Here is a 23,724-nt window from a genome sequence, read left to right as displayed (position 1 = left end):
AATTGATTTGTACTTTACGCACCAAAGTATGTTCATCTCTAGGAGACAGAATGCGTCTCCTTCCTGAGCGGTATGACGGCTGCGTGGTCCCATGATGTTTATACTTGTGTACTATTGTTTGTACAGATGAATGTGGTACCTTCAGGTGTTTGGAAATTGCTTCCAAGGATGACCCAGACTTGTGGAGGTCGATCATTTTTTTTCTGAGGTCTTGGCTGATTTCTTAGATTTTCCCATGATGTCAAGCAAAGAGGCACTGAGTTTGAAGGTAGGCCTTGAAATACATCCACAGGTACACCTCCAATTGACTCAAATGATGTCAATTAGCCTATCAGAAGCTTCTAAAGCCATGACATACTTTTTCAAGCTGTTTAAAGGCACAGTCAACTTAGTGTATGTAAACTTCTGACCCACTGGAATTGTGATACAGTGAATTACAAGTGAAATAATGGGTCCGTAAACAATTGTTGGAGAAATTGTCTTGTGTCATGCACAAAGTAGATGTCCTAACCGACTTGCCAAAACTATAGTTTGTTAACAAGAAATTTGTGGAGTGGTTGAAAAACAAGTTTTAATGACTCCAACCTCAGTGTATTTAATCTTCCGACTTCAACTGTATGCCTTGGCCATCTGTCACCAGAACTAACCTGATTCTGGAGCAGTGCCTTAGACAGTGTTTTCCATCAACAATACGCCAAATGATGGAATTTTCTTGTGGAAGAATGGTGTCACCTTCCAATACAGTTCCAAACACTTGAAGAATCTATGCATTAAAGCTGTTCTGGCGGCTTGTGGTGACACAACACCCTATTAAGACACTTTAAAAAAGTATTATTATTACTCGTTATGCTCCCAAACATTTTGTTGGTACAGCAACCAACATTTCGGTACGTAGTGCCTTTTTCAGGGTTGTCATTGTTCATCAAATATAAACATGTTGGGGGCTAGTCTAGTAGCTACTTGTAGAGGGCAAGAGGTCTGTGTGTGGTGTCCAGGCAGACCGTGTACCTACAGTGCTCCAATCTCATCGTCAGGGAATGCACCCTCTTGCAGATTGGCAGGGATACGCTCTGCACTTCCAGGAATTCTATATGCTTCTTTTTGTCCAACAAACGCCCACCATCAGATAAGATTTCTGTAAATATTTCTGTGTACTTAATCTACAATAAAGTGTTCCGGAGCTTTGTGCAGTTTTATTTAACACTTTCTGATGGACCCAGCTACTATTTCCCCCTCCAGATTGTTCTCAGACCTCTAATCCAATTTGTTTCAGATTTCGTCCAAGTTGTTTAATTGTAAACAGATATGGGTTTTATGCCCGTTTGAAGAGCACTGGGCTGAGACCCTGCCTCTGAAGTGAAAATCGAGATCTGCTCACTGGCGAAGAGGGTTATAGAGTACTAAAGTATGGTTGGCAGTGGCACCGCTTGAGATCCCTCTGTTGTTTGTTGTAGACAAGGAATTATCTTTGTCTTTGTTTTGCCCTGTCTTAGCTTAGTATGTTTGCCCTATTCTGTTGGGTCTTAAGTGTTCAAAACAGCCCTTAGCAGACGTCTTGATATCTGATCATGTCTAGGTGACCTGCATTTTATGGCTGTTTGTGTTAGTGAGCTCGTGTATTTGTGTATGGTGTTTAAGCTGTAAATAGATTATTGAATGTTTATTTTACCCTGTAGGCTATTTGTGGGAGTGGGACAGGCTTGGGTTTGTGTGTGCTTTACTGTTGCTTTGTGTGTGTTCAGTATGTAAGCTTTCCTTTTGTCAATGGGGTCAAGCTGTCAAAAGTGCGTGACTTTATTGGTTTATTCGGATCCCCATTAGCTTTTTCCGAAGCAGCAGCTATTCTTCCTGGGGTCCACACAAAACAGCATTTATTCCATGACATGTTTAATCTCTTTAGTTGTAAGGTAATTTTGCTGTTTGCTTGATTAATTGTAGATGGAAGGGAGTTTCATGCCATCATGGCTCTGTATAATACTGTGCGTTGCTGTGGATTTGTTTTGGATTTGGGGACTGTGTAGAGACCCCTGGTGGGGTATTCAGAAAGTATTCATACTCCTTGATTTATTCCACATTTTGTTGTTACAGCCGGACACTTTTTTTCTCAATGATCCACAGACACAATAACGACAAAGTATGTTTTTAGCCATTTTTGAAAATGTTTTGAAAAGGAAATATCTCATTTAAATAAGTATTCATACCCATGAGTCAATACATTGTAGAAGCATCTTTTGCTGCGATTACAGCTTTGAGTTGTCTTGGGTATGTCTGTATCAGCTTTGAACATCTGGATTTGGGGATTTTCTCCTGTTCTTCCTTGCAGATTTTCTCAAGCTCAATTAAGTTAGATGGGGAGCTGTGGTGAAAAGCATCCCCATAGCATGATGCTGCCACCACCATGCTTCACGGTAGAGATGGTGTTAGACGGTGATGAGCAGTGCCTGGTTTTCTCCGGAAATAGCACTTTGCATTTAGGCCAAAGAGTTACATTTTTGTCTCATCAGACCACAGAATATTTTGTGTTATGCTCTTGTCTATCAAATAACATTTTATTTGTTACATGTGCTGAATACAGGTGTAGATCTTAGCATGAAATGCTTACCTAACCAACAATGCAGGTAAAGAAAGAGTTAAGAAAATATTTGCTAAATAAACTAGTGTAAAATAAAAAGTAACACAATAAGATTACATAACAATAAATTGGATATATATCTGGTATTTGGTATTGGTACCAAATCTATGTGCGGGAATACAGGTTAGTCAAGGTAATTTGTAGATGTAGGTAGGGGTAAAGTGACAATGCATAGATAATAAACAGCAAGTAGCAGCAGTGTAAAAGCAAAGCGGGGGTGGTCAATGTAAATAGTCTGGGTGGCCATTTGATTAATTGTTCAGCCATCTTATGGCTTGGGGGTAGAAGCTGTTTAAGGAGCCTTTTGGACATAGACTTGGCGCTCCGGTACCATTTGCTGTGCGGTAGCAGAGAGAATAGTCTGACTTGTGTGACTGTAATCTTTGACAATTCTTTGGGCCTTCCTCTGACACCGTCTAGTGTCAGAGGAAGGCTTGGCCCCAGTGATGTATTGGGCCATACTCACTACTGTCTGTAGCACCTTATGGTCGGATCCCGAGCAGTTGCCATATCAGGCAGTGATGCAAGCGTTCAGGATGCTCTCGATGGTGCAGCTGTATAACTTTTTGAAGATCTGGGGACACATGCCAAATCTTTTCAGTCTCATGAGGGGGAAAGATGTTGTCGTGCCCTCTTCACGACTGTCTTGGTGTGTTTGGATCATAATAGTTCAGCCCTTCTTCTCATTTAGTCCACAATGATTTCCTTTGTCTTGCTTACATTGAGGGAGAGGTTGTTGTCCTGGCACCACACTGCCAGGTCTCTGACCTCCACCCTATTGGCTGTCTCATCATTGTCAGTGATCAGGCCTACCACTGTTGTGTCGTCAGCAAACTTAATGATGGTGTTGGAGTCGTGCTTGGCCATGCAGTCGTGGGTGAACAGGGAGTACAGGACTGAGCACACACCTCTGAGGGGCCCCGGTGTTGAGGATCAGCGTGGCAGATGTGTTGTTGCCTTCCCTTACCACCTGGGGGCGGCCCTTCAGGAAGTCCAGGATCCAGTTGCAGAGGGAGGTGTTTAGTCCCAGGGTCATTAGCTTAGTGATGAGCTTTGTGGGCACTATGGTGTTGAATGCTGAGCTGTAGTCAGTTAACAGGATTCTCACATTGGTGTTCCTTTTGTCCAGGTGGTAAAGGGCAGTGTGGAGTGCGATTGAGATTGAGTCATCTGTGGATCTGTTGGGGCAGTATGCGAAATGGAGTGGGTCTAGGGTTTCCGGGATGATGATGCCTTTCAAAGCACTTCATGGCTACTGATGTGGTTGTCATTTAGGCGCCAGACGGATTACCAGGGCTTGTACTCAGAGCATACGCGGACCAACTGACATTTTCAACCTCTCCCTGACTGTAATACCTACATGTTTCAAGCAGATCATAGTCCCTGTGCCCAAGAATGCGAAGTTAACCTGCCTAAATGACAACCACATCAGTAGCCAGACGGATTACCAGGGCTTGTACTCAGAGCATACGCGGACCAACTGGTAAATGTTGACCTGTTTAAAGGTCTTGCTCACATCGACTACGGAAAGCGTAATCACAAAGTCGTCCGGAACAGCTAGTGCTTTCATGCATGCTTCAGTGTTATTTGCCTTGAAGCAAGCATAGAAGGCATTTAGCTTTTTTCCGTCTGGTAGGCTTCCGTCACAGGGCAGCTCGTGGCTGTGCTTCCCTTTGTAGTCCGTAATAATTTGCAAGCCCTGCCACATCCGACGAGCATCAGAGCCGGTGTAGTAGGATTGACGCTTTGCCTGTTTGATGGTTCGTCTGAGGGCATAGGATTTCTTATAAGCATCTGGATTAGTGTCCTTGCTCCTTGAAAGCGGCAGCTCTAGCCTTTAGCTCGGTGCGGATGTTGCCTGTATCCCATGGCTTCTGTTTGGGATATGTACGCACGGTCACTGTGGGGACGACGTTGTCGATGCACTTATTGATGAAGCCGGTGACTGAAGTGGTATACTCCTGTATGCCATAGGACGAATGCCATAGGACAAATCACGGAACGTATTCCAGTCTGTGCTCGCAAAACAGCACGCTTACGTAGCATCCGCATCATCTGACCACTACCATATTGAGCGAGTCACTGGTACTTTCTGCTTTATTTTTTACTTGTAAGCAGGAATCAGGAGGATAGAATTATGGTCAGATTTCCCAAATGGAGGGTGAGGGAGAGCTTTGTATGTGTCTCTGTGTGTGGAGTAAAGGTGGTCTAGAGTTACTTTTTTTCTTTGGTGGCACATGTGACATGCTGGTAGAAATTAGGTAAAACAGATTTGTTTGCCTGCATTAAAAACCCTGACCACTAGGAACGCTGCTTCCGGATGGGCATTTTCTTGTTTGCTTATGCCCTTATACAGCTCATTGAGTGCGGTCTTAGTGTCAGCATTGGTTTGTAGTGGTAAATGGACGGCTACGAATAATATATAGTTAATATAGTTAATATAGTTCTCCCACATTGATCACATTGACCATTTCTCGCTTTGTGCACAGGGGCATTGTCATGCTGAAACAGGAGAGGGCCTTTCCCAATCCTCTTTGTTAACATCACACACACTGTCAGGCATTTCACACACAAATATCTAGATACTGACTGTTACTTCTTGGTGGCCTACAGCAATACACTAAAATAATAGACTTTACATGAGGCGGGTGAACCTGCAACCACAACACTTCAATAACACTTGACATTAGATCTTCTCTAAGAATTACAGGGATATGGCTCTGATATGGTGCCTACGGAAAGAACCCTCAACTTTTTCCAAATTATGTTGCGTTACAGCCTTATTCTAAAATGTATTAAATCAATTTTTTCCTCATCAATCTACACACAAAACCCTATAATGACAAAGCAAAAACAGGTTTTTAGAAACTTTTGCAAATTTATTTTTAAAAATTAAGTAACGTAAAGGTCACATTTACATAAGTATTCAGACACTTTACTCAGTACTTTGTTGAAGCACTTTTGACAGCGATTACAGCCTTGAGTCTTCTTGGGTATGACGCTACAAGCTTGGCACACCTGTATTTGGGGAGTTTCTTCCATTCTTCTCTGCAGATCCTCTCCAGATTGGATGAGGAACATTGCGGCACAGCTATTTTCAAGTCTCTCCAGAGATGTTCGATCCGGTTCAAGTCTGAGCTCTGGCTGGGCCACTCAAGGACATTCAGAGACTTGTCCCGAAAGTAACTCCTGCGGTCTTGGCTGTGTACTTAGGGTGGTTGTCCTGTTGAAAGGTGAACCTTCGCCCCAGTCATAGGTCCTGAGTGCGAAGTTTCTTCCAGACGTGACTCTTGGCATTAAGGTCAAAGAGTTCAATCTTGGTTTCATCAGACCAGAGAATCTTGTTTTTCATGGTCTAAGAGTCTTTAGGTGTATTTTCGCAAACTCCAAGCTGTCATGTGCCTTTTCCAGAGGAGGGGCTTCCATCTTTCCACTCTACCAGAAAAGTCTGATTGGTGGAGAGTCGCAAAGATGGTTATCCATCTGGAAGGTTCTCCCATCTCCACAGATGAACTCTAGAGCTCTGTCAAAGTGACCATCGGGTTCTTGGTCACCTCCCTGACCAAAGCCCTTCTCTCCCGATTGCTCAGTTTGGCCGGGCAGCCAGCTCTAGGAAGAGTCTTTGTGGTTCCAAACTTGTTTCATTTAAAAAAGATAGGGACCTTCAATGCGGCAGAAATGTTTTGGTACCCTTCCCCAGATCTGTGCCTCGACTCAATCCTGTCTTGGAGCTCTACGGACAATTCCTTCAACCTCGTGGCTTGGTTTTTGCGCTGACATGCACTGTGAACTGTGGAACCTTTATATAGACAGGTGTGTTCCTTTCCAAATCATGTCCAATCAATTGATTTTACCACAGGGGACTCCAATCAAGATGTTGAAACATCTCAAGGATGATCAATAGACACAGAATGCACCTCAGCTCAATTTTGAATTTCATGGGTCAAAATTCATTTGAATTTCATACTTATGTAAATAAAGTATTTAAGTTCAGATTTTTTGCAAAAAAAAACCAAACATGTTTTCACTTTTTCATTATGGGGAATTGTGTGTAGATTGATGAACATTTTTTATTTAATATACGTTTTAGAATAAGGCTGAAACGTAACAAAATGTGGAAAAAGTGAAGGGGCCTTCTCTCACTCACTCACTCACTCACTCACTCACTCACTCACTCACTCACTCACTCACTCACTCACTCACTCACACACCTCCCCTATAGGCATTCCTGTCTCTTCTGTAGTTGTTATATCCTTTTATTGCTACTGCTGTATCACTAAAGGAATTATCTAAGTGTCTCTGAAATGGATAATATATGAATTAGAGGTCGATGGTTTAATCGGAATGGCCGATTTTCACGTTTTCATAACAATCGGTAATCTGCATTTTTGGATTCCGATTATGGCCGATTATGGCAGATTATATTGCAATCCACGAGGAGACTACATGGCAGGCTGACCATCTGTTACATGAGTGCAGGCAGCAAGGAGCCATGGTAAGTTGCTAGCTAGCATTCAACTTCTCTTATAAAAAACAATCTTAACAATAATCACTAGTTAACTACACACGGTTTATGATATTACTAGTTTAACTAGCTTGTCCTGCATTGCATAAAGTCAATGCAGTGCCTGAAATTGTGTCACTTCTCTTGCGTTCAGTGTAAGCAGAGTCAGGGAATATGCGGCAGTTTGGGTCGCCTGGCTCTTCACTGTGTGAAGACCATTTCTTAATTTTACATAATTATGGCATAACATTGAAGGTTGTGCAATGTAACAGCAATATTTAGACTTAGGGATGCCACCCGTTAGATAAAATACGGAACGGTTCCGTATTTCACTGAAACAATAAATGTTTTGTTTTCTAAATGATAGTTTCCGGATTTTACCATATTATTGACCTAAGGCTCATATTTCTGTGTGTTATTATATTATAATTAAGTCTATGATTTGATATTTGATAGAGCAGTCTGATTGAGCGGTGGTAGGCAGCAGCACGCTCGTAAGCATTCATTCAAACCACACTTTCCTCCGTTTGCCAGCAGCTTTTCGCAATGCTTGAGGAAAACACTGTGTATGACTTCAAGCCTATCAACACCCGAGATTAGGCTGGCAATACTATAGTGCCTATAAAAACATCCAATAGTCAAAGGTCTGTGAAATACAAATGGTATATAGAGAAATAGTCCTCTAATTCATATAATAACTACAACCTAACTAACTTAACTGGGAATATTGAAGACTCATGTTAAAAGAAACCACCAGCTTTCATATGTTCTCATGTTCTGAGCAAGGAACTTAAACATGAGCTTTTTTACATGGCACATATTGCACTTTTACTTTCTTCTCCAACACTGTTTTTTGCATTATTTAAACCAAATTGAACATGTTTCATTATTTATTTTCAGACTATAAATTGATTTTATTTATGTATTATATTAAGTTAAAATACAAGTGTTCAATTGTTCATTTAGTATTGTTGTAATTGTCATTATCACAAATATATATATAAAAATCGGCCCGATTAATCGGTATCTGCATTTTTTGGTCCTCCAATAATAATAATAATAATGAAAAATCATAATCGGTCGCCACTAATATGAATGCTTTCTGATATTAGCAAGTTATTGATTTCATGAACCGTATTTCTAAGGTTGCTTGTATACTTTTCCCTCTAAGTCCTTTCCCGTGTAGCTTATCAGAGATTGACTTAATATGGAAAAAAATATATATACATTATTCAGCACCCCATGAATCAGTTGTTAGTGTGTGTGCCCTGTGAGGTTCACTCTATAAAGCCTCATGCTTGGCTCTCTCATTCCTTCCAGAGTGATCATTTCTGTTGTGAATGGGTCAGGCTGCAGTGCTCAGTGTTACTGAGAATCAGGGCCATCGATTATTTTGGCAGACAGCAAGCTGACCTGCTTTCTTCCCTCTATGGTGACATCTCTCCATCTGTCTGCGCTGGGTCAAGATGAGCTGGGGAAAATTTAAGGTCTTGCTGTAATGATAGAGAGAGGAGGAATGTGGCCCACAGCTCTTCATCTTCGATCACCCCTCACCACTTTCGATGACTAATTTCTTCACAGACGGGCACCATGGGAGATGCAGTTTATCTTTATCGACGTGGCTGTTCTTATGTTCATTCATGCACTATGCTACTTAGCGAGCGGAAACGCTGCCTCTTATGCTTCTTTGCTTTATTATTATTATTCAGGGATGTTTTAGGACATGTTTTATTAAGTTTGGGTTGATTAAATGACTACATTTTACATTGTGAACGACGGTCTTAAAAGCAAAGCTCATGTTAAAGATATGGGACTCATACTCCATGAAATAAATACAACCAGTCAGGTTGTGCTAAAACAGAAACCATTGAAACATTCCATGGAAGGTTCAGGCCATAATGCCTATTAATGACTCCAAACCCCCCCCAAAATCTAAACATCATTATTTCAGCTGTATCTCTTCCCATGGTCTAAATGCACCTGTCCTGTATCCTGTCTCCAGTGCTGTTGTCCCAGACAGAGGCGGACTATTCTCTCTGAACCCAGCTGCTGACAGCTGCTGCCCTCCCCAAGAAATGATTCTCTCACCATCCCTCTTCCTGGCTCTCTCCTGTTTTCTCTCTCCCTCTAACACATTGACTCTAAAAAATACTCCTCTTCCCACACTCCTCCTCTCCCGACAGGTGGAATCAGGGTTCTTCCATGAGAGTGATGCTAAGATCGTGGGGAAGTCGATCCGGGACCGCGTAGCACTTATTAAATGGAGGCGGGAGAGGACTGTGTCGGCCCTACCCCCAGTGAACCAGGGAGAGGCAGGACTCAGGGCCCAGGCCACCCTAGCCCAGGGGACCTCTGCTGGGGCTACACAGGCAGGACAGCCCCCTTTGATTGAGCCCAACGAGCCAGGAGCAGACCAGCACGCCAGGCTATGTAACCTTCCGGCCAGCGCAACCTCTGTCACATGTGAGACACCACTGACACGCACATCATGTGGAAAGACACGCAACATGTAAAACTCCACAAGACCCCACAACACATCTCCTTCCTGTCACACATTCACATACATTTGATACAGTGGTCTCTGTGTCATTAGTTGAATTGATCTTTGACAGAAGTGTTTATATTATGTGGGTTTGTACTTTGTTTATTTGTGTCTAATGTGTAACCGCTCTTTGTCACTTTGTTCTAGTTGCCTGTGTGGTTAAAGACTAACCTCCATCTCTGTTTGTCTATGTAGCAGACAGTACCTTTGACAGCGGCCTGGGCTCCACTGTGTTTTCTGACTCCCACAGCAGCCAGCACAATGTCCTCTACCAGTCCCAAGTGGAGCCCATCACCATGGCAATGCAGCAGGTCTGTACCACACACATACAGATGTACACTTCATGTACACTTCATGTACACTCAAGACATGTGAACTGCGCAGAGGGTCATTAACATGCATACACTACACACACATACTGGACACATGCACATACATCCTCATTTACATAGAGATATGCATTACATGCACATGTTACATATGCTCACAAACATGGTTATTTGCCTTCATCCATAAATCCGTATCAACATGTCTGCTAACATTGGCACATGTATGTTTATGTGCAACGTATACTGATTTAATACACACACACACACACACACACACACACACACACACACACACACACACACACACACACACACACACACACACACACACACACACACACACACACACACACACACACACACGTATCTCATTTACTCAGAATTCCCCAATTCATCTCTATCCCACTTCATTATCATGTTTTTGTTGTGCATATGTGTTTTGGTTGTGTGCCTTTTGAGTAAGGTGTGTTTTGTCTGTGGGTCCCTGTATGGGCTCAGCGTCAGTGTTTGGCTTCAGCACGTCCCCGATCCTGTGAAAGGGGCGAGGGGTGGAAAGCAGCCCTGGGGCCAGAGTTCCGAGTGTGTGCAGGGACACGGAGAGGGAGTGCCTCGGTCATTGACACTCTTAGGGGCAACAACGACATCCCTCTTCATATGCTCCTGCAACCTATTACCTCTGGGTCCTGCAGCCAACAGAGAGCTTCCAGTCCCTCCCCCACATCACCAGACGACCAGTCAGAGAGCAGCCCCTCTGAGTCCCGCTCTGAGGCCGAGGACGGCTTCCCTTCCCCGAGTGCATTTCCTGCCCCCATCCTCCTGGCCCCCCCATCCCCCACATACTCTGAGGCCCGACGTCATAGTGACTCTTCTATAGAATCCCCGACATTGGAAGCCACCAATGGAAGTAGGTTGAAGTCTGTGTCAGTGGAGGCAGCAGTGGGGCGGAGGCACTCGGACCTTAGCACGCTGCACAGCCTAAACTCTGCCCTTCAACACCACCATCATCATCACCAAGGCGCACCCAGAAACCACCTGTGCCAAGCCTGCCTCTCTCTGCTGCTGCTGAAGTCACGAGAAGGGGGGCACAAGAAGCACACTGCTTTTCCCTTTCCACCACACCCCTGTGCTTGCCCCCACCGGCACCACCACTTCTCCAGTGGGATGACGACAACTGCAGGGTTAGGAGGGATGAAAGGTCCAAGTCATACAGGAAGTGACTTCTCTGACCTCTCCTTATTACAAAAGAACCTGATGAACATCATCAGCCGTAAAACCACCCCATCCAACCAGGGCCAAGCCTCCCTCCTCCACCTGCATACAGCCCAACAGCCTGTACGGAGCTATGGGGATGGTAGTCTGAAGTTAACCCAGAGAGGCAGCTTCAGTGGTGACCACACAGCACCCCCTCTAGCCAGGCCCACACAGGACCACAAGGCCAGCTACTGTGCTGGGGAGCACCGAGCCACCGGGCCTCCGGGAGTGGTAGGTCCCACAGGGAGACTAGGGCTGCATCTCAATGGTCTGAAGTGTCTTTCTCTCCATGTCTCTCCTTTCCTTCAACTGCACTGAACTGACAACAAAGGATAGGTGAACTTACTGTTGATACCAACAATGATTGTGCTTTCACCTGTCCAGTTCCATGATGTCAGTGCAGATTTGGTAAAGCAGATGAGAGGGTTCTACTTTAGACTACTGAGAGGCTCCCAGACCCCTACCCTCAGCTCAAACTCTCACCCGTAGAACTGACTCCTCCCAGCTTATAGAATGCGCTACTTTGCATAAGATGGAGCTGATGATTGCGCTAGACCTCACTCCCTCTTTGGGCCAGTAGAGGGCGCTCTGTTTTAATGCAGCCATGGGACTGGGCCCTGCTCTCTCTCTTCCGCTCAGCTTCAAACTACCATAGAAGTCCATGGTCCCTCCACTGATTCTGTTTGTGCGCTTTGGGACAAGCTGGTTCTCTGGAGGGCCATAGATGCTGCTGTCTACACTAACTCTCTAACCCTTTGCCAACTTCAGCTAGCCTGTTTTAATGTCAGCGTCTTCTGTTTCTACTTCACTGACCAAATGCCAAAAACGCAAACCCGCCTTTTTACACCCACTCATATCTCCCTGCCCATGGAACGTCCTCAGTGAATGGACAGATGGCTGTGGCAAACGAAGGGAATGAATTATGGCTGTGGCCCTCTTCCCCATCCTCTGCCTCCTTATTTTAGTGCACACCTGCTGCCTCTTCTGTTAACCCTGCTCATTGTTTGGGTGTTTTTACAACTTTGTTTGAATCCTTCATCCACGCATTATCATTGACATCCTTTGTTTTTGTCAACTGAACATTTCGGCTCATGTTTTTCTCTTGTACAGGATGTCTAGCTATTATTGTTCTAGTTTGTAGATTTAGATATTTGTGTTCATTCATAATATATCACTGTCAAATACAGACATTTTTAACGGGGGCCTAAAAGCGCCGCCCAGAGAAGTGACTATCTCTGTCTGTCCTCTAACATGTCTCCATCTCTCCTCTCAGCCCAGTGCTGTGCATGCATTGCTCCAGAACCAGTCATCTCTCCAGGGCCAGCCTGCCTCTGCCCCAGCCCTGCACACGCCCCTGCAGTACCTCCAGCCTGGCCACAGCTATCCCGTCAGTCCCCTGGCAGGCTACTCAGCTGCAGCTCTACAACACACCCCAGCCTCAGCAACTTACACAGCATCAAACATTCCTCTGCAACATAACAATACTGGACATAGCTACCCAGCTCCAGCTCTGCAAAAGACAGCAACAGCAGCAAGTCATTCAACTGCAAATGTACCACTTCAACAGCCTGCAGCAAGCTTTTCAGCAGCTACCCTGCCCCTGCAACAACCACACACTGCAGCAAGCTACACTGCAGCAACTATGCCAATCCAACAGACACCAACTCCACAGAGCTACAGTGCCCCAACTCAGCAACAAATGACTCAAACTGCTGCAAGCTACCCAGCTCCAATTCTGCAACAGACCCCAACAGCAGCAAGCTTCTCAGCAGCAGGAGCCATGCCTGTCCAACATACTGTATTGGCAGCTAGCATAGGAACTGCAACAATACCCTCACAACCAGCTGCACAGAGCTACCCAGCTCCAGTGGAGCATCTGCAACATCTCGCTCCCCCACAGAGCTATGCATCTGTAGCCCCAACTGCAACTGTGGTCCACACTGTACCTATACCCTTTCTCCCTACTCAGGATCCCAGTGTTGCAACACAGCCTCTAGCTGCTGCTGTGCTTCCCCCAGTCCAGCCTTGCCCAGCGCCACACAGCCTCCCAGCCACAGCCATGCCTCCCAGTCTGCAGCCAGGCCAGTCTAGTCCCATGCATCACAGCCAACAGACTGTGCCGGTCCCCATTCAACAGCAACATAGCCAGCCAATGCCTCAGCCCTCAGCACAACACCGCCAACAGCCTGTTCAGCAGCACAACCAGCAAACTGTGCAGGTCCCCGTACCCAAACACAGCCAGACAATGGCCCAGCCCACTGTCCAACAGGCTCCAGTAGTCCAGAGCTATCAGTCACCTGCCCATACTGTGCAGCAAGGTTCAACCCTCCAGAGTTACCCCAACGCTGCACCCCTAATGGGGCAACTGAACACTGCTTCACAGAGCTACACACTCACAGCCCCACACATAAAACAACAGGCTGCACCGGTACAAGGCTACACGCCAACGAAACCCAGTGTGATGGGTCAGGCCTGTCCATCTGCTCCACAGCAGGCTGCAGCCCCTAAGACCTACCCAGTGGCCCCCATAGTGCAACAACAGACTGGGACTGCCACTCCACAGCACAGCCAGGCCCAGGCAGCTACACTACCACTAGGCCAACAGGTGAGTTTAAGTTTAGATATAGGAGTATAGGAGTCAGCCTGAGGTTGACGCTGTGCACTTCTAACCCTTTTATCATCAAGGATCTGTTGATGCTCAGTTGCAAGTACCTTGCTCAGGCTGACCTGAAAAGTAGTGCCATTTCCATTGAACCTGGTGGAGAGTAACCGTACATTAGTACAGTGTTCCCCTTTTGAGTCAAGTTTCAGTTCTCTGAGTTTCAGTTCTCTGACCCTGTGTTTTCATTCTTCATAGAACCAACCCTATGTCTTCAACGCAGTTTTCCTGAACCAGGTAGATCTCCCTTCCTCTCAATACACACGGTCTAAATAAGCGAAATAACACTGTCAGAGGGAGAGAAAACGAATACACATTCTCTGTCAGATAAACATTTATTTATGACAATGCTGTTGGTTTGTTTTGGTGCTCCTGGGATGAGGACCAGCTGTGTAAGTGTATTGTATGTTAGGTGAATCACCAAACTACTAGTAGCCTAATAAACAGGAGTTTCCTCCGAGTGTGGCCAAATGGAGAGATATTGGATACTATAATGAAAACAATAATAGTTGTTTTATCCGCTGCATCTGCCAGTCCCTCAGGCCTGTTTTGTCTGTGGAGTGTGCAGCAGTAACAGTAGCAGATGCTGGCTGACTCCTGGCACAGAGACAGGGACAGGATGGGAAATGTGGGCCTGATTTTTTATTTGGGTCAATAGCAGGAAAAGAAGATGTCCAATTGAGAGATGTAACCGGAGACCTAGCCTCATCCCACTTAATGGGACGTAGGTCCTTCTGTAGCACAGTTGGTAGAGCATGGCGCTTGTAACGCCAGGGTAGTGGGTTCGATTCCCAGGACCACCCATACGTAGAATGTATGCACACATGACTGTAAGTCGCTTTGGATAAAAGCGTCTGCTAAATGGCATATATTATTATTATATATTATATTATTATTATTATATATTATTATTATATTATAATTTCTCCCCTCTCTCTCCCTCTCTTTCTCTCTCGCTCTATTTTTCTATCTTACACTCCCTCGCTTGTGCTGTCTGTAGAATTTTCCTGCTGCTCAAAGCCTTTCCCAGCACCACCAATCATCATCTAGTCTGCCTTCCCAGGCATCGCCTCCTCAGCATCTATTGGCTCAGGCCTCTGTCCCTCAGCAGCTGCAGCCACTGCAGATCTCCACCTCTCTGCCACCAACACACCTTTCCCAGGTAACCCCTCCCCTCTCACTTTTACTGCTACCTGTGATGGATTATTCTTTATTCCCTGTCTCTTTCTTTTGGTACCAGCAAACTCTATATAGGTAGATGTGCTTATAGCATTTGACAACTAAAAAGTATCAAGGACTTTGGTTCTTAATTGAGCAGCTATTGGGATATATCTTGCTTTCTCTCTAATGGCATCAAATACACCATAGTCCACAGCTTTTTTGTCAAAAGTTGTGCACTGTATTGGAAATATGCCATTTTTTGCAATTTGCCTTTTGCTTGCCTGATCGGTCTGCAGTATGGAGGTTCCAAACTACAAACCCTGGTCTCTGATTGCTTTCTTATTCTACCCTTTTCTTATCCTCCTCCCAGTTTTCCTCACCGTATCCCAACATTCAAGTGGTGACCTCTCTGACTGGATGTGACACATACACTCACCCCTGCCCTGTTCCCCAGTCCTACCCTTCCTCTTTGCCCCCTCTCTACCTCTCCCCAGATCAGCCTGCCACTCTGCCCCCCTCTGTCTCGTCCCTCGCCCCCTTGCATATAGAGAATGCTCTGGCGCCCCCCACCTCTGTGCCCCCGATATCCTCACACACACCCCTGCTGGCCATGACAGCACCCACACTGCCACAGCATCAGCAGATGTACCCCGCTGCTCTGCAACAGAGTGTTATGACACACACACACCCTCACACACAGCTCCCCACTCTCACACACCCAGTTCACTCACACCTTGCCTTACTGCCTGGACAACAGAACACACAACCGCAGAATACACACCACATGCACCCAAATTCTTTTCAACACGTCACACACCCCACATACTCACACCCTGCTGCTGCACCTGAACTTGCTCTGCCGAGCTTTCTGCCCTTAAGACAGGTAAATATAAGAGGAGGACTGGAATGGAACAAAGGTTTTTGTGTACATAGCTATTATTTTTCTGTTTTTATAGACATGATAATATATAACTGTGAGTTTGTGTATACAATACACTTACACAAACCAATGCCTAGGTTTACCTCCACTGTACACACATCCTACCATACCCTTGTCTATACATTATGCCTTGAATCTATTCTACCACGCCCAGAAATCTGCTCCTTTTACTCTCTGTTCCGAACACACGAGATGACCAGTTATTTTAGCCTTTAGCCGTACACTTATCCTACTCCTCCTCTGTTCCTATAGTGATGTAGAGGTTAACCCAGGCCCTGCAGCCCCCAGCACCACTCCCATTCCCCAGGCGCTCTCATTTGTTGACTTCTGTAACTGTAAAAGCCTTGGTTTCATGCATGTTAAAATTAGAAGCCTCCTCCCTAAGTTTGTTTTATTCACTGCTTTAGCACACCAATCCGGATGTTCTAGCCATGTCTGAATCCTGGTTTAGGAAGGCCACCAAAAATCCAGAAATTTCCATCCCTAACTATAACATTTTCCGACAAGATAGAACTGCCAAAGGGGGCGGAGTTGCAATCTACTGCAGAGATAGCTTGTAGAGTTCTGTCACACTATCCAGGTCTGTGCCCAAACAATTTTAGCTTCTACTTTTAAAAATCCACCTTTCCAGAAACAAGTCTCTCACCGTTGCCGCTTGTTATAGACACCCTTCAGCCCCCAGCTATGCCCTGGACTCCATATGTGAATTGATTGCCCCCCATTTATCTTCAGAGCTAGTGCTGTTAGGTGACCTAAACTGGGACATGCTTAACACCCCGGCCATCTACAATCTAAGCTAGATGCCCTCAATCTCGCACAAATTATCCACGAACCTACCAGGTACAACCCTAAATCCGTAACCATGGGCACCCTCTTAGATATCATCCCGACCAACTTGCCCTCTAAATACACCTCTGCTGTTTTCAACCAGGATCTCAGCGATCACTGCCTCATTGCCTGCGTGTGTAATGGGTCCGCGGGCAAATTATCACCCCTCATCACTGTCAAACGCTCCCTTAAACACTTCAGCGAGCAGGCCTTTCTAATCAACCTGGCCCAGGTATCCTGGGAGGATATTGACCTCATCCTGTCAGTAGAGGAAGCCTGGTTACTCTTTAAAAGTGCTTTCCTCACCATCTTAAATAAGCATGCCCCATTCAAAAAATGTAAAACTAAGAACAGATATAGTCCTTGGTTCACCCCAGACTTGACTGCCCTTGACCTGCACAAAAACATCCTGTGGCATTAGCATCGAATAGCCCCCGCGATATGCAACTTTTCTGGGAAGTAAAGAACCAATATAGTCAGTCAGTTAGGAAAGCTAAGGTTAGCTTTTTCAAACAGAAATTTGCATCCTGTAGCACTAATTACCAAAAGTTTTGGGACACTGTAAAGTCTATGGTTAATAAGAGCACCTCCCAGCTGCCCTCTGCACTGAGGCCAGGAAACACTTTCACCACCGATAAATCTACGATAAACGATCATTTCAATAAGCATTTTTCTACCCCTACCCCGGCCAACAGCTCAGCACCCTCTGCAGCAACTTTCCCAAGCGCCCCGCTTCTCCTTCACCCAAATCCAGACAGCTGATGTTCTGAAAGAGCTGCAAAATCTGGATCCCTACAAATTAGCTTGGCTAGACAATCTGGACCCTCTCTTTCGAAAATTATCCTCCAAAATTGTTGCAACCCCTATTACAAACCTATTCAACCTCTCTTTCGTATCGTCTGAGATCCCCAAAGATTGGTAAGCTTCCGCGGTCATACCCTTCTTCAAAGGTGGAGACACTCTATACCCAAACTGTTATAGACCTATATCCATCCTGCCCTGCCCTTCTAAAATCTTCGAAGGCCAAGTTAACAGATCACCGACCATTTAGAATCCCACCGTACCTTCTCCACTATGCTATCTGGTGTCCGAGCTGGTCATGGGTGCACCTCAGCCACGCTCAAGGTCCTAAACTATATGATAACTGCCATCGATAAAAGACGGTACTGTGCAGCCGTCTTCATCGACCTGGCCAAGGTTTTCCACTCTGTCAATCACCACATTCTTAATGGCAGACTAATAGCCTTGGCTTCTCAAATGACTTCCTCTCCTCGTTCACCAACTACTTCTCTGATAGAGTTCAGTGTGTCAAATTGGAGGGCCTGTTGTCCGGACCTCTGGCAGTCTCTATGGGTGTTCCACAGGGTTCAATTCTCAGGCTGACACTTTTCTCTGTATATATCAATGATGTCGCTCTTGCTGCTGGTGATTCTCTGATCCACCTCTACGCAGACGAAACCATTCTGTATACATCAGGTCCTTCTTTGGAAACTGTGCTAACAAACCTCCAAACAAGCTTCAATGCCATACAACACTCCTTCCGTGGCCTCCAACTGCTCTTAAACGCTAGTAAACTAAATGCATGCTCTTCAACCGATTGCTGCCCGCGATGTCATTTGCAAAATAGTCTGGATGTAGTCTATCACAGTGCCATCCATTTTGTCACCACAGCCCCATATACTACCCCATATACTACCCCCATATACTACCCACCACTGCGACCTGTATACTCTCGTTGGCTGGCCCTCACTACATATTCGTCGCCAAACCAACTGGCTCCAGGTCATCTATAACATCTTCTACATTTACTTCCTTTTGGAAAGTTAAACAGCCCCACAACATCACAGATCCACCACCATACTTCAGTTGATCACCATGTCTCTTGTTATGCCACACCCACCTGGTGTTTGTTGCCAAAAAGCTCTATTTTAGTCTCATCAGACCATAGAACCTGGTTCCAATCTAAGTTCCAATGACATAGATTTGTCTGTTGTGTTATTGACTGTACGTTTGTGTATTTGTAACTCTGAGTTGTTTTTGTCGCACTGCTTTACTTTATCTTGGCCAGGTCGCAGTTGTAAATGAGAACGTGTTCTCAACTGGCTTACCTGATTAAATAAAGAATAAATATTTCAATAAATGTTGAGTCCTCCACCAATATAATATATGTCCCTCCCTACATCAGCAGGTCCAGCAGCAGGCCAAGGCCCAGCTTCCAGATGCCATCCCCTTTGCACAGCCTAATCAGCCTTCCCAGCCTGCAGTTTTCTCCCCTCCAATACAGACTGTGTCGGACCCTGGCACAGGTACTGCCGCAACCCAGCTTGACCTCAACCAGAACCCCAGCCAAACCCAGTCCAAGCATCAGCATCAGGCCCAAGGCCAGAGCCAACCACAGGCTCCAGCTCCACTACCCCCTGACTCCCAGACAGCAGCCCCTTGGCCTGCCAGCACCAGCCTGACTCAGCAGAACCAGGCCGGTGCGAGCAGATACTCAGGGACCACACTCACCTCGGGACAGGCTCAAACAGAGTCCAATCTGGAGGTATGGAGGACTGACCTGTCCGATACATCCCCTCCCTAAGCCCTTGAATCTCAGTCCCTCAATTCTCCCCTTTCTCAGCCCCTCCCTGACCCTCCCTCTACTTTTTCCTAAAACAGCATCTCCAATATCTCTGTACCCAAAGTATCCTCCCCAACTTTCCCTGCACACTCATCTCCGTTTATGCCCCAACCCTTCTGAACATACTCACTTTTTTTTGTTTTGTCTGCAGGATCCTGGTGCAGAGAAGCAGGCTTCAGGGGCCAGCTACTCCTACGACAGGTATGAGCTGACTCAACTCTTCAACTCTTCTGATGGCTATCTAGTGCAGAGATTTGGTGGTGTGTTAGGAGAGACCATGGAGAGTTCAGTGATGCCTATCATTCTCGTCTCTCAGGATGAAGATAATATAACAACCTCAGACATAAAGGCATAGTTAGGCAACAGGGAAACCTTGGTAAAACTCCGGCCAAACCGTAGGCATGAATGGTGAACTGACAGTGCATACAGCTCACTCACTCGCTTTGCGGACATAAGGGCAACCAGTAAAGCGGTCGGTCTTAAAGGAGAGATATTTAATCTCCTCGTTTTCCAGCAGCTCAAAAGGCTGCTGTAAAATAGCTTCACGCACAATAGACAAATCCCGTGACGGGACTAAAGGCTTTGGAACTGGATATAAGCAACATAATGGGGTGTTTTCCCAACATGTTATTGTTGAAGCCTATTTGACCGGCCGAGATAGCGGCAACATAGGCCTTTAACAGTGGAGAAAGCCTTCCATAAGGTTCGTCAGAAAGCATAAAACCTTGGATACAGAGCATTCGTAAGGAATGATCTGTTTTTGGTCATACCACTTCTCAAAAATGCACCACTTGTTTCCATACAGTGAGTGTGTAGAAGGAGCCCTGGCACTCTGGATAGACTCTATGACTCCGAGAGGCAGGCCTAACCTCTCACATGCCAGACCCAGAGGGCCATCGAGGGACTACCAAGATGAGGGATGAGCCTTCTTCCTTCACTCTGGCTAGAGTGGGGGAGTATGAGGCTTAGAAGAGGAAAAGCGTAAAGCAACACCCTCGACCATGGGTGTGCCAGTGTGTCCACCCCCAGTGGTGCATCTCCTGCTAGTGCAAAGAACAACGGGCAGTGCACGTTTTCTTGCGCTGCGAAAAGCTCGACAGATGCTTGACCGTATCTCTCTGACATCTGTTTCACCACTTGGGGATGAAGTTTCCATTCCCTTTTAAGGGGATTCCCCGTGGACAATAAGTCCGCTGCTACGTTTCTGTACGCCCCAGGACATGAGTGATGTGGTGTGCTCTGCTTCACAGAATAATCCTGATGGCTAGTCCGTAAGCGCAGGGAGGGAGTGCCCCCCTGGCGGCTGATGTTCACCACCACAGTCGTATTGTCCGTTCTGATCAAGACGTGATTCTCAGCCCCTTGTTTCTCAGGGATATGAGAGCTGCCTCTACACATTTGCTGAACATTTGGGGAGCTAGCACTAGCCAGAATGGAACAGCGAGGTATTTGTCGGCTGTACCTTGACATGCAAACCTTAAAAACCTCTTGTGTGCTGGCAGGATGTTTGTGAAAATAATCATCCTGCAGGTCAACTGAGGTAAACAGCCACCTTGATGAATAGAGCGAGACACCTCTACAGTTTTTGGGAACCTGGAAGTAGCGGGAGTAAAAGCCTAGGTGGCTCTCTGCCGCTGGAATCACCCTGATAGTGCCTTTACTTAATAGAGAGGAGATTTCCTGCTTTAGTATTCGTGCCGAGTTGCCAGCCACTGCTGATTCCCAAATTTAGTTGAAACGGGTGGTTTCAGAGCGAATTGCAGTCTGTACTTCTTTGTAACAGTGGACCAGACCCAGGACTGGACTGCGCATGCACACCAGTTCCTTGCTCTTGTGGCGAGTAGCCCAGACTCGATCACCAGAGAGCCGTGGCACGGGGGGCCCCTCGGGTAGAGTGTATTCCTTGAGAGCGAACCCATGTGAATGGGTCGCTGCACAAAGGGAAGGGTTCTAGGAGCACATGCAGTGCCCTCCTGAATTATTGGCACCATGGTTAAATATGAACAAAAAAGGCTGTGTAATTGTTGCTTATCAGCTTTATCTTACACTCAAAATATCATATCACGAATCCAATTACACTCAAAATATCATGAATCTTCTGCAAAGAAAAAATCGGCATAAAGAAATAATTATTTTATTCAAAAAACATGCATGTCACAAATATTTGCACCCCTGCATTTAGTACTTTGTGCACCCTCCCTTTGCCAAGATAACAGCTCTGAACCATCTCCTATAATGTTTGATGAGGTGGAAGAACACATACAGTGAGGGAAAAAAGTATTTGATCCCCTGCTGATTTTGTATGTTTGCCCACTGACAAAGAAATGATCAGTCTATAATTTGAATGGTAGGTTTATTTGAACAGTGAGAGACAGAATAACAACAACAAAATCCACAAAAAGACACGAGGGAGCCAAAAAAATGTAATGAGGGAAATAAGTATTTGACCCCGTCTCGAACAGAAAGATTTCTGGCTCCCAGGTGTCTTTTATACAGGTAACGAGCTGAGCTATTTTGTCTCTCACTGTTCAAATAAACCTACCATTAAAATTATACTGATAATTTCTTTGTCAGACGGCAAACGTACAAAATCAGCAGGGGATCAAATACTTTTTTCCCTCACTGTAGGAAGAGATTTGACACCATTCCTCCATACAGAAACTATCCACATCCTTCAGAGTCCTTGGTCCTCACTTGTGGACTCTTTTCTTCAGCTCACCCCATAGACGTTTAGGTCAGGGGACTGGGATGGCTATTGCAAAAGCTTGATTCTATGGTCAGTGAACCATTTTCGGGTGGAAGTGGTGGTATTGCTTTGGATCGTTGTCCTGCTGAAAGATTCAATGACGACTCAGTTTTTTAATCTTGGAACATGGAGTCCATGATGCCTATGTATCCTAACAATCTTCCCAGGGCATTTGTATGTAAAACAGCCCCACAACATCACAGATCCACCACCATACTTCAGTGGATCACCATGTCTCTTGTTATGCCAAACCCACCTTTGGTGTTTGTTGTCAAAAATCTCTATTTTAGTCTCATCAGACCATAGAACCTGGTTCCAATCTAAGTTCCAATGACATTTAGATAACTCCAGGCGGTTTCTTCTGGCAACCCTTCCAAATAACTTGTGTGCCTGAAGGTGGTGTCTAATAGTAGTTTTGGACACCCCAAGATGTAACCAACTTCTGAAATTCTCCAACTGTGATCCTTGGAGATTTTTTGGCAACTTGAACCATGCTTCTCACGGTGCGAAGGGGCAAAATACATTTGCGTCCTCTTCCAGGCACGTTAATCACAGCTTCAGTTTTACATTTCTTAATTATTGCTCTAATAGTGTAGATGGGTAGTTTCAGGCATGTAGATATCTTTTTATAGACATTGCCTAATTTGTGAAGGTCAACAACCATTTGTCTCATTTAATTTGTGTGACCTCTGGCCTTTTCCATGCTGATAAATGACTAAGGGAGTTTAGCCTGTGTGTCACATTTACACTCCAGTGAAACAGGAAGTCATGGATGACCTTTTTAAATTTTCCCAAAATCAGAATATACACTACCGTTCAGAAGTTTGGGGTCACATTGAAATGTCTGTGTTTTGTGTTAGGCAGAGTTGCAAAGAAAAAGCCATATCACATACTGACCAATAAAAAGAAAAGATTAAGATGGGCAATAGAACAGATACTGGACAGAGGAACTCTGTCTAGAAGGCCAGCAGGGTAGCCTAGTGGTTAGAGCGTTGGACTAGTAACCGGAATGTTGCAATTTCAAACCCCTGAGCTGACAAGGTACAAATCTGTCGTTCTGCCCCTGTTCCTAGGCCGTCATTGAAAATAAGAATTTGTTCTTAACTGACTTGCCTAGTTAAATAAAGGTAAAAATCAATTTTTAAAAATCCCAGAGTCGCCTCTTCACTGTTGACATTGAGACAGGTGTTTTGCGGGTACTATTTAATGCAGCTGCCAGTTGAGGACTTGTGAGGCGTCTGTCTCTCAAACTTACTCAGTTGTGCACCGGGGCCTCCCACTCTTTCTATTCTGGTTAGAGCCAGTTTTTTCTGTTCGGTGAAGGGAGAAATACACAGCGTTGTACGAGATCTTCAGTTTCTTGGCAATTTCTTGCATGGAATAGCCTTCATTTCTTAGAACAAGAATAGACTGACGAGTTTCTGAAGAAAGGTCTTTGTTTTTGGCCATTTTGAGCCTGTAATCGAACCCACAAATGCTGTTGCTCCAGATACTCAACTAGTCTAAAGG

The 23,724-nt window shown here is 45.3% G+C and overlaps 1 protein-coding gene across 16 annotated transcripts in view; it reads left to right on the top strand.

The window, feature by feature from the left end:
• The window catches only part of LOC118361415 (serine/threonine-protein kinase WNK2-like), a 119,328-nt gene that overhangs the window by 61,569 nt on the left and 34,035 nt on the right, over positions 1–23,724 (top strand). For 11 of the 16 annotated variants that reach the window (XR_004820984.2, XR_004820985.2, XR_004820983.2 and 8 more), the window contains 9 exons: positions 9,320–9,599; positions 9,874–9,989; positions 10,506–11,489; positions 12,532–13,863; positions 14,116–14,154; positions 14,918–15,079; positions 15,449–15,961; positions 19,032–19,391; positions 19,621–19,670. Coding sequence is in view for 13 of the 16 variants with exons in the window: in XM_052517179.1 (XP_052373139.1) it covers positions 9,320–9,599; positions 9,874–9,989; positions 10,506–11,489; positions 12,532–13,863; positions 14,116–14,154; positions 14,918–15,079; positions 15,449–15,961; positions 19,032–19,391; positions 19,621–19,670 (3,836 nt within the window). In the remaining 3 variants the exon portion in view is untranslated. The remainder of the gene's footprint in view (positions 1–9,319; positions 9,600–9,873; positions 9,990–10,505; positions 11,490–12,531; positions 13,864–14,115; positions 14,155–14,917; positions 15,080–15,448; positions 15,962–19,031; positions 19,392–19,620; positions 19,671–23,724) is intronic. The other 5 variants (XM_035741329.2, XM_035741340.2, XM_035741337.2 and 2 more) reach the window with 5 other exon arrangements.

Source organism: Oncorhynchus keta, unplaced genomic scaffold, assembly GCF_023373465.1.
Source record: "Oncorhynchus keta strain PuntledgeMale-10-30-2019 unplaced genomic scaffold, Oket_V2 Un_scaffold_584_pilon_pilon, whole genome shotgun sequence".
In the NCBI taxonomy this organism is placed as follows: Eukaryota; Metazoa; Chordata; class Actinopteri; order Salmoniformes; family Salmonidae; genus Oncorhynchus; species Oncorhynchus keta.
The sequence above is the reverse complement of the archived record's forward strand: the minus strand, read 5'-3'. Positions and strand labels throughout refer to the sequence as shown.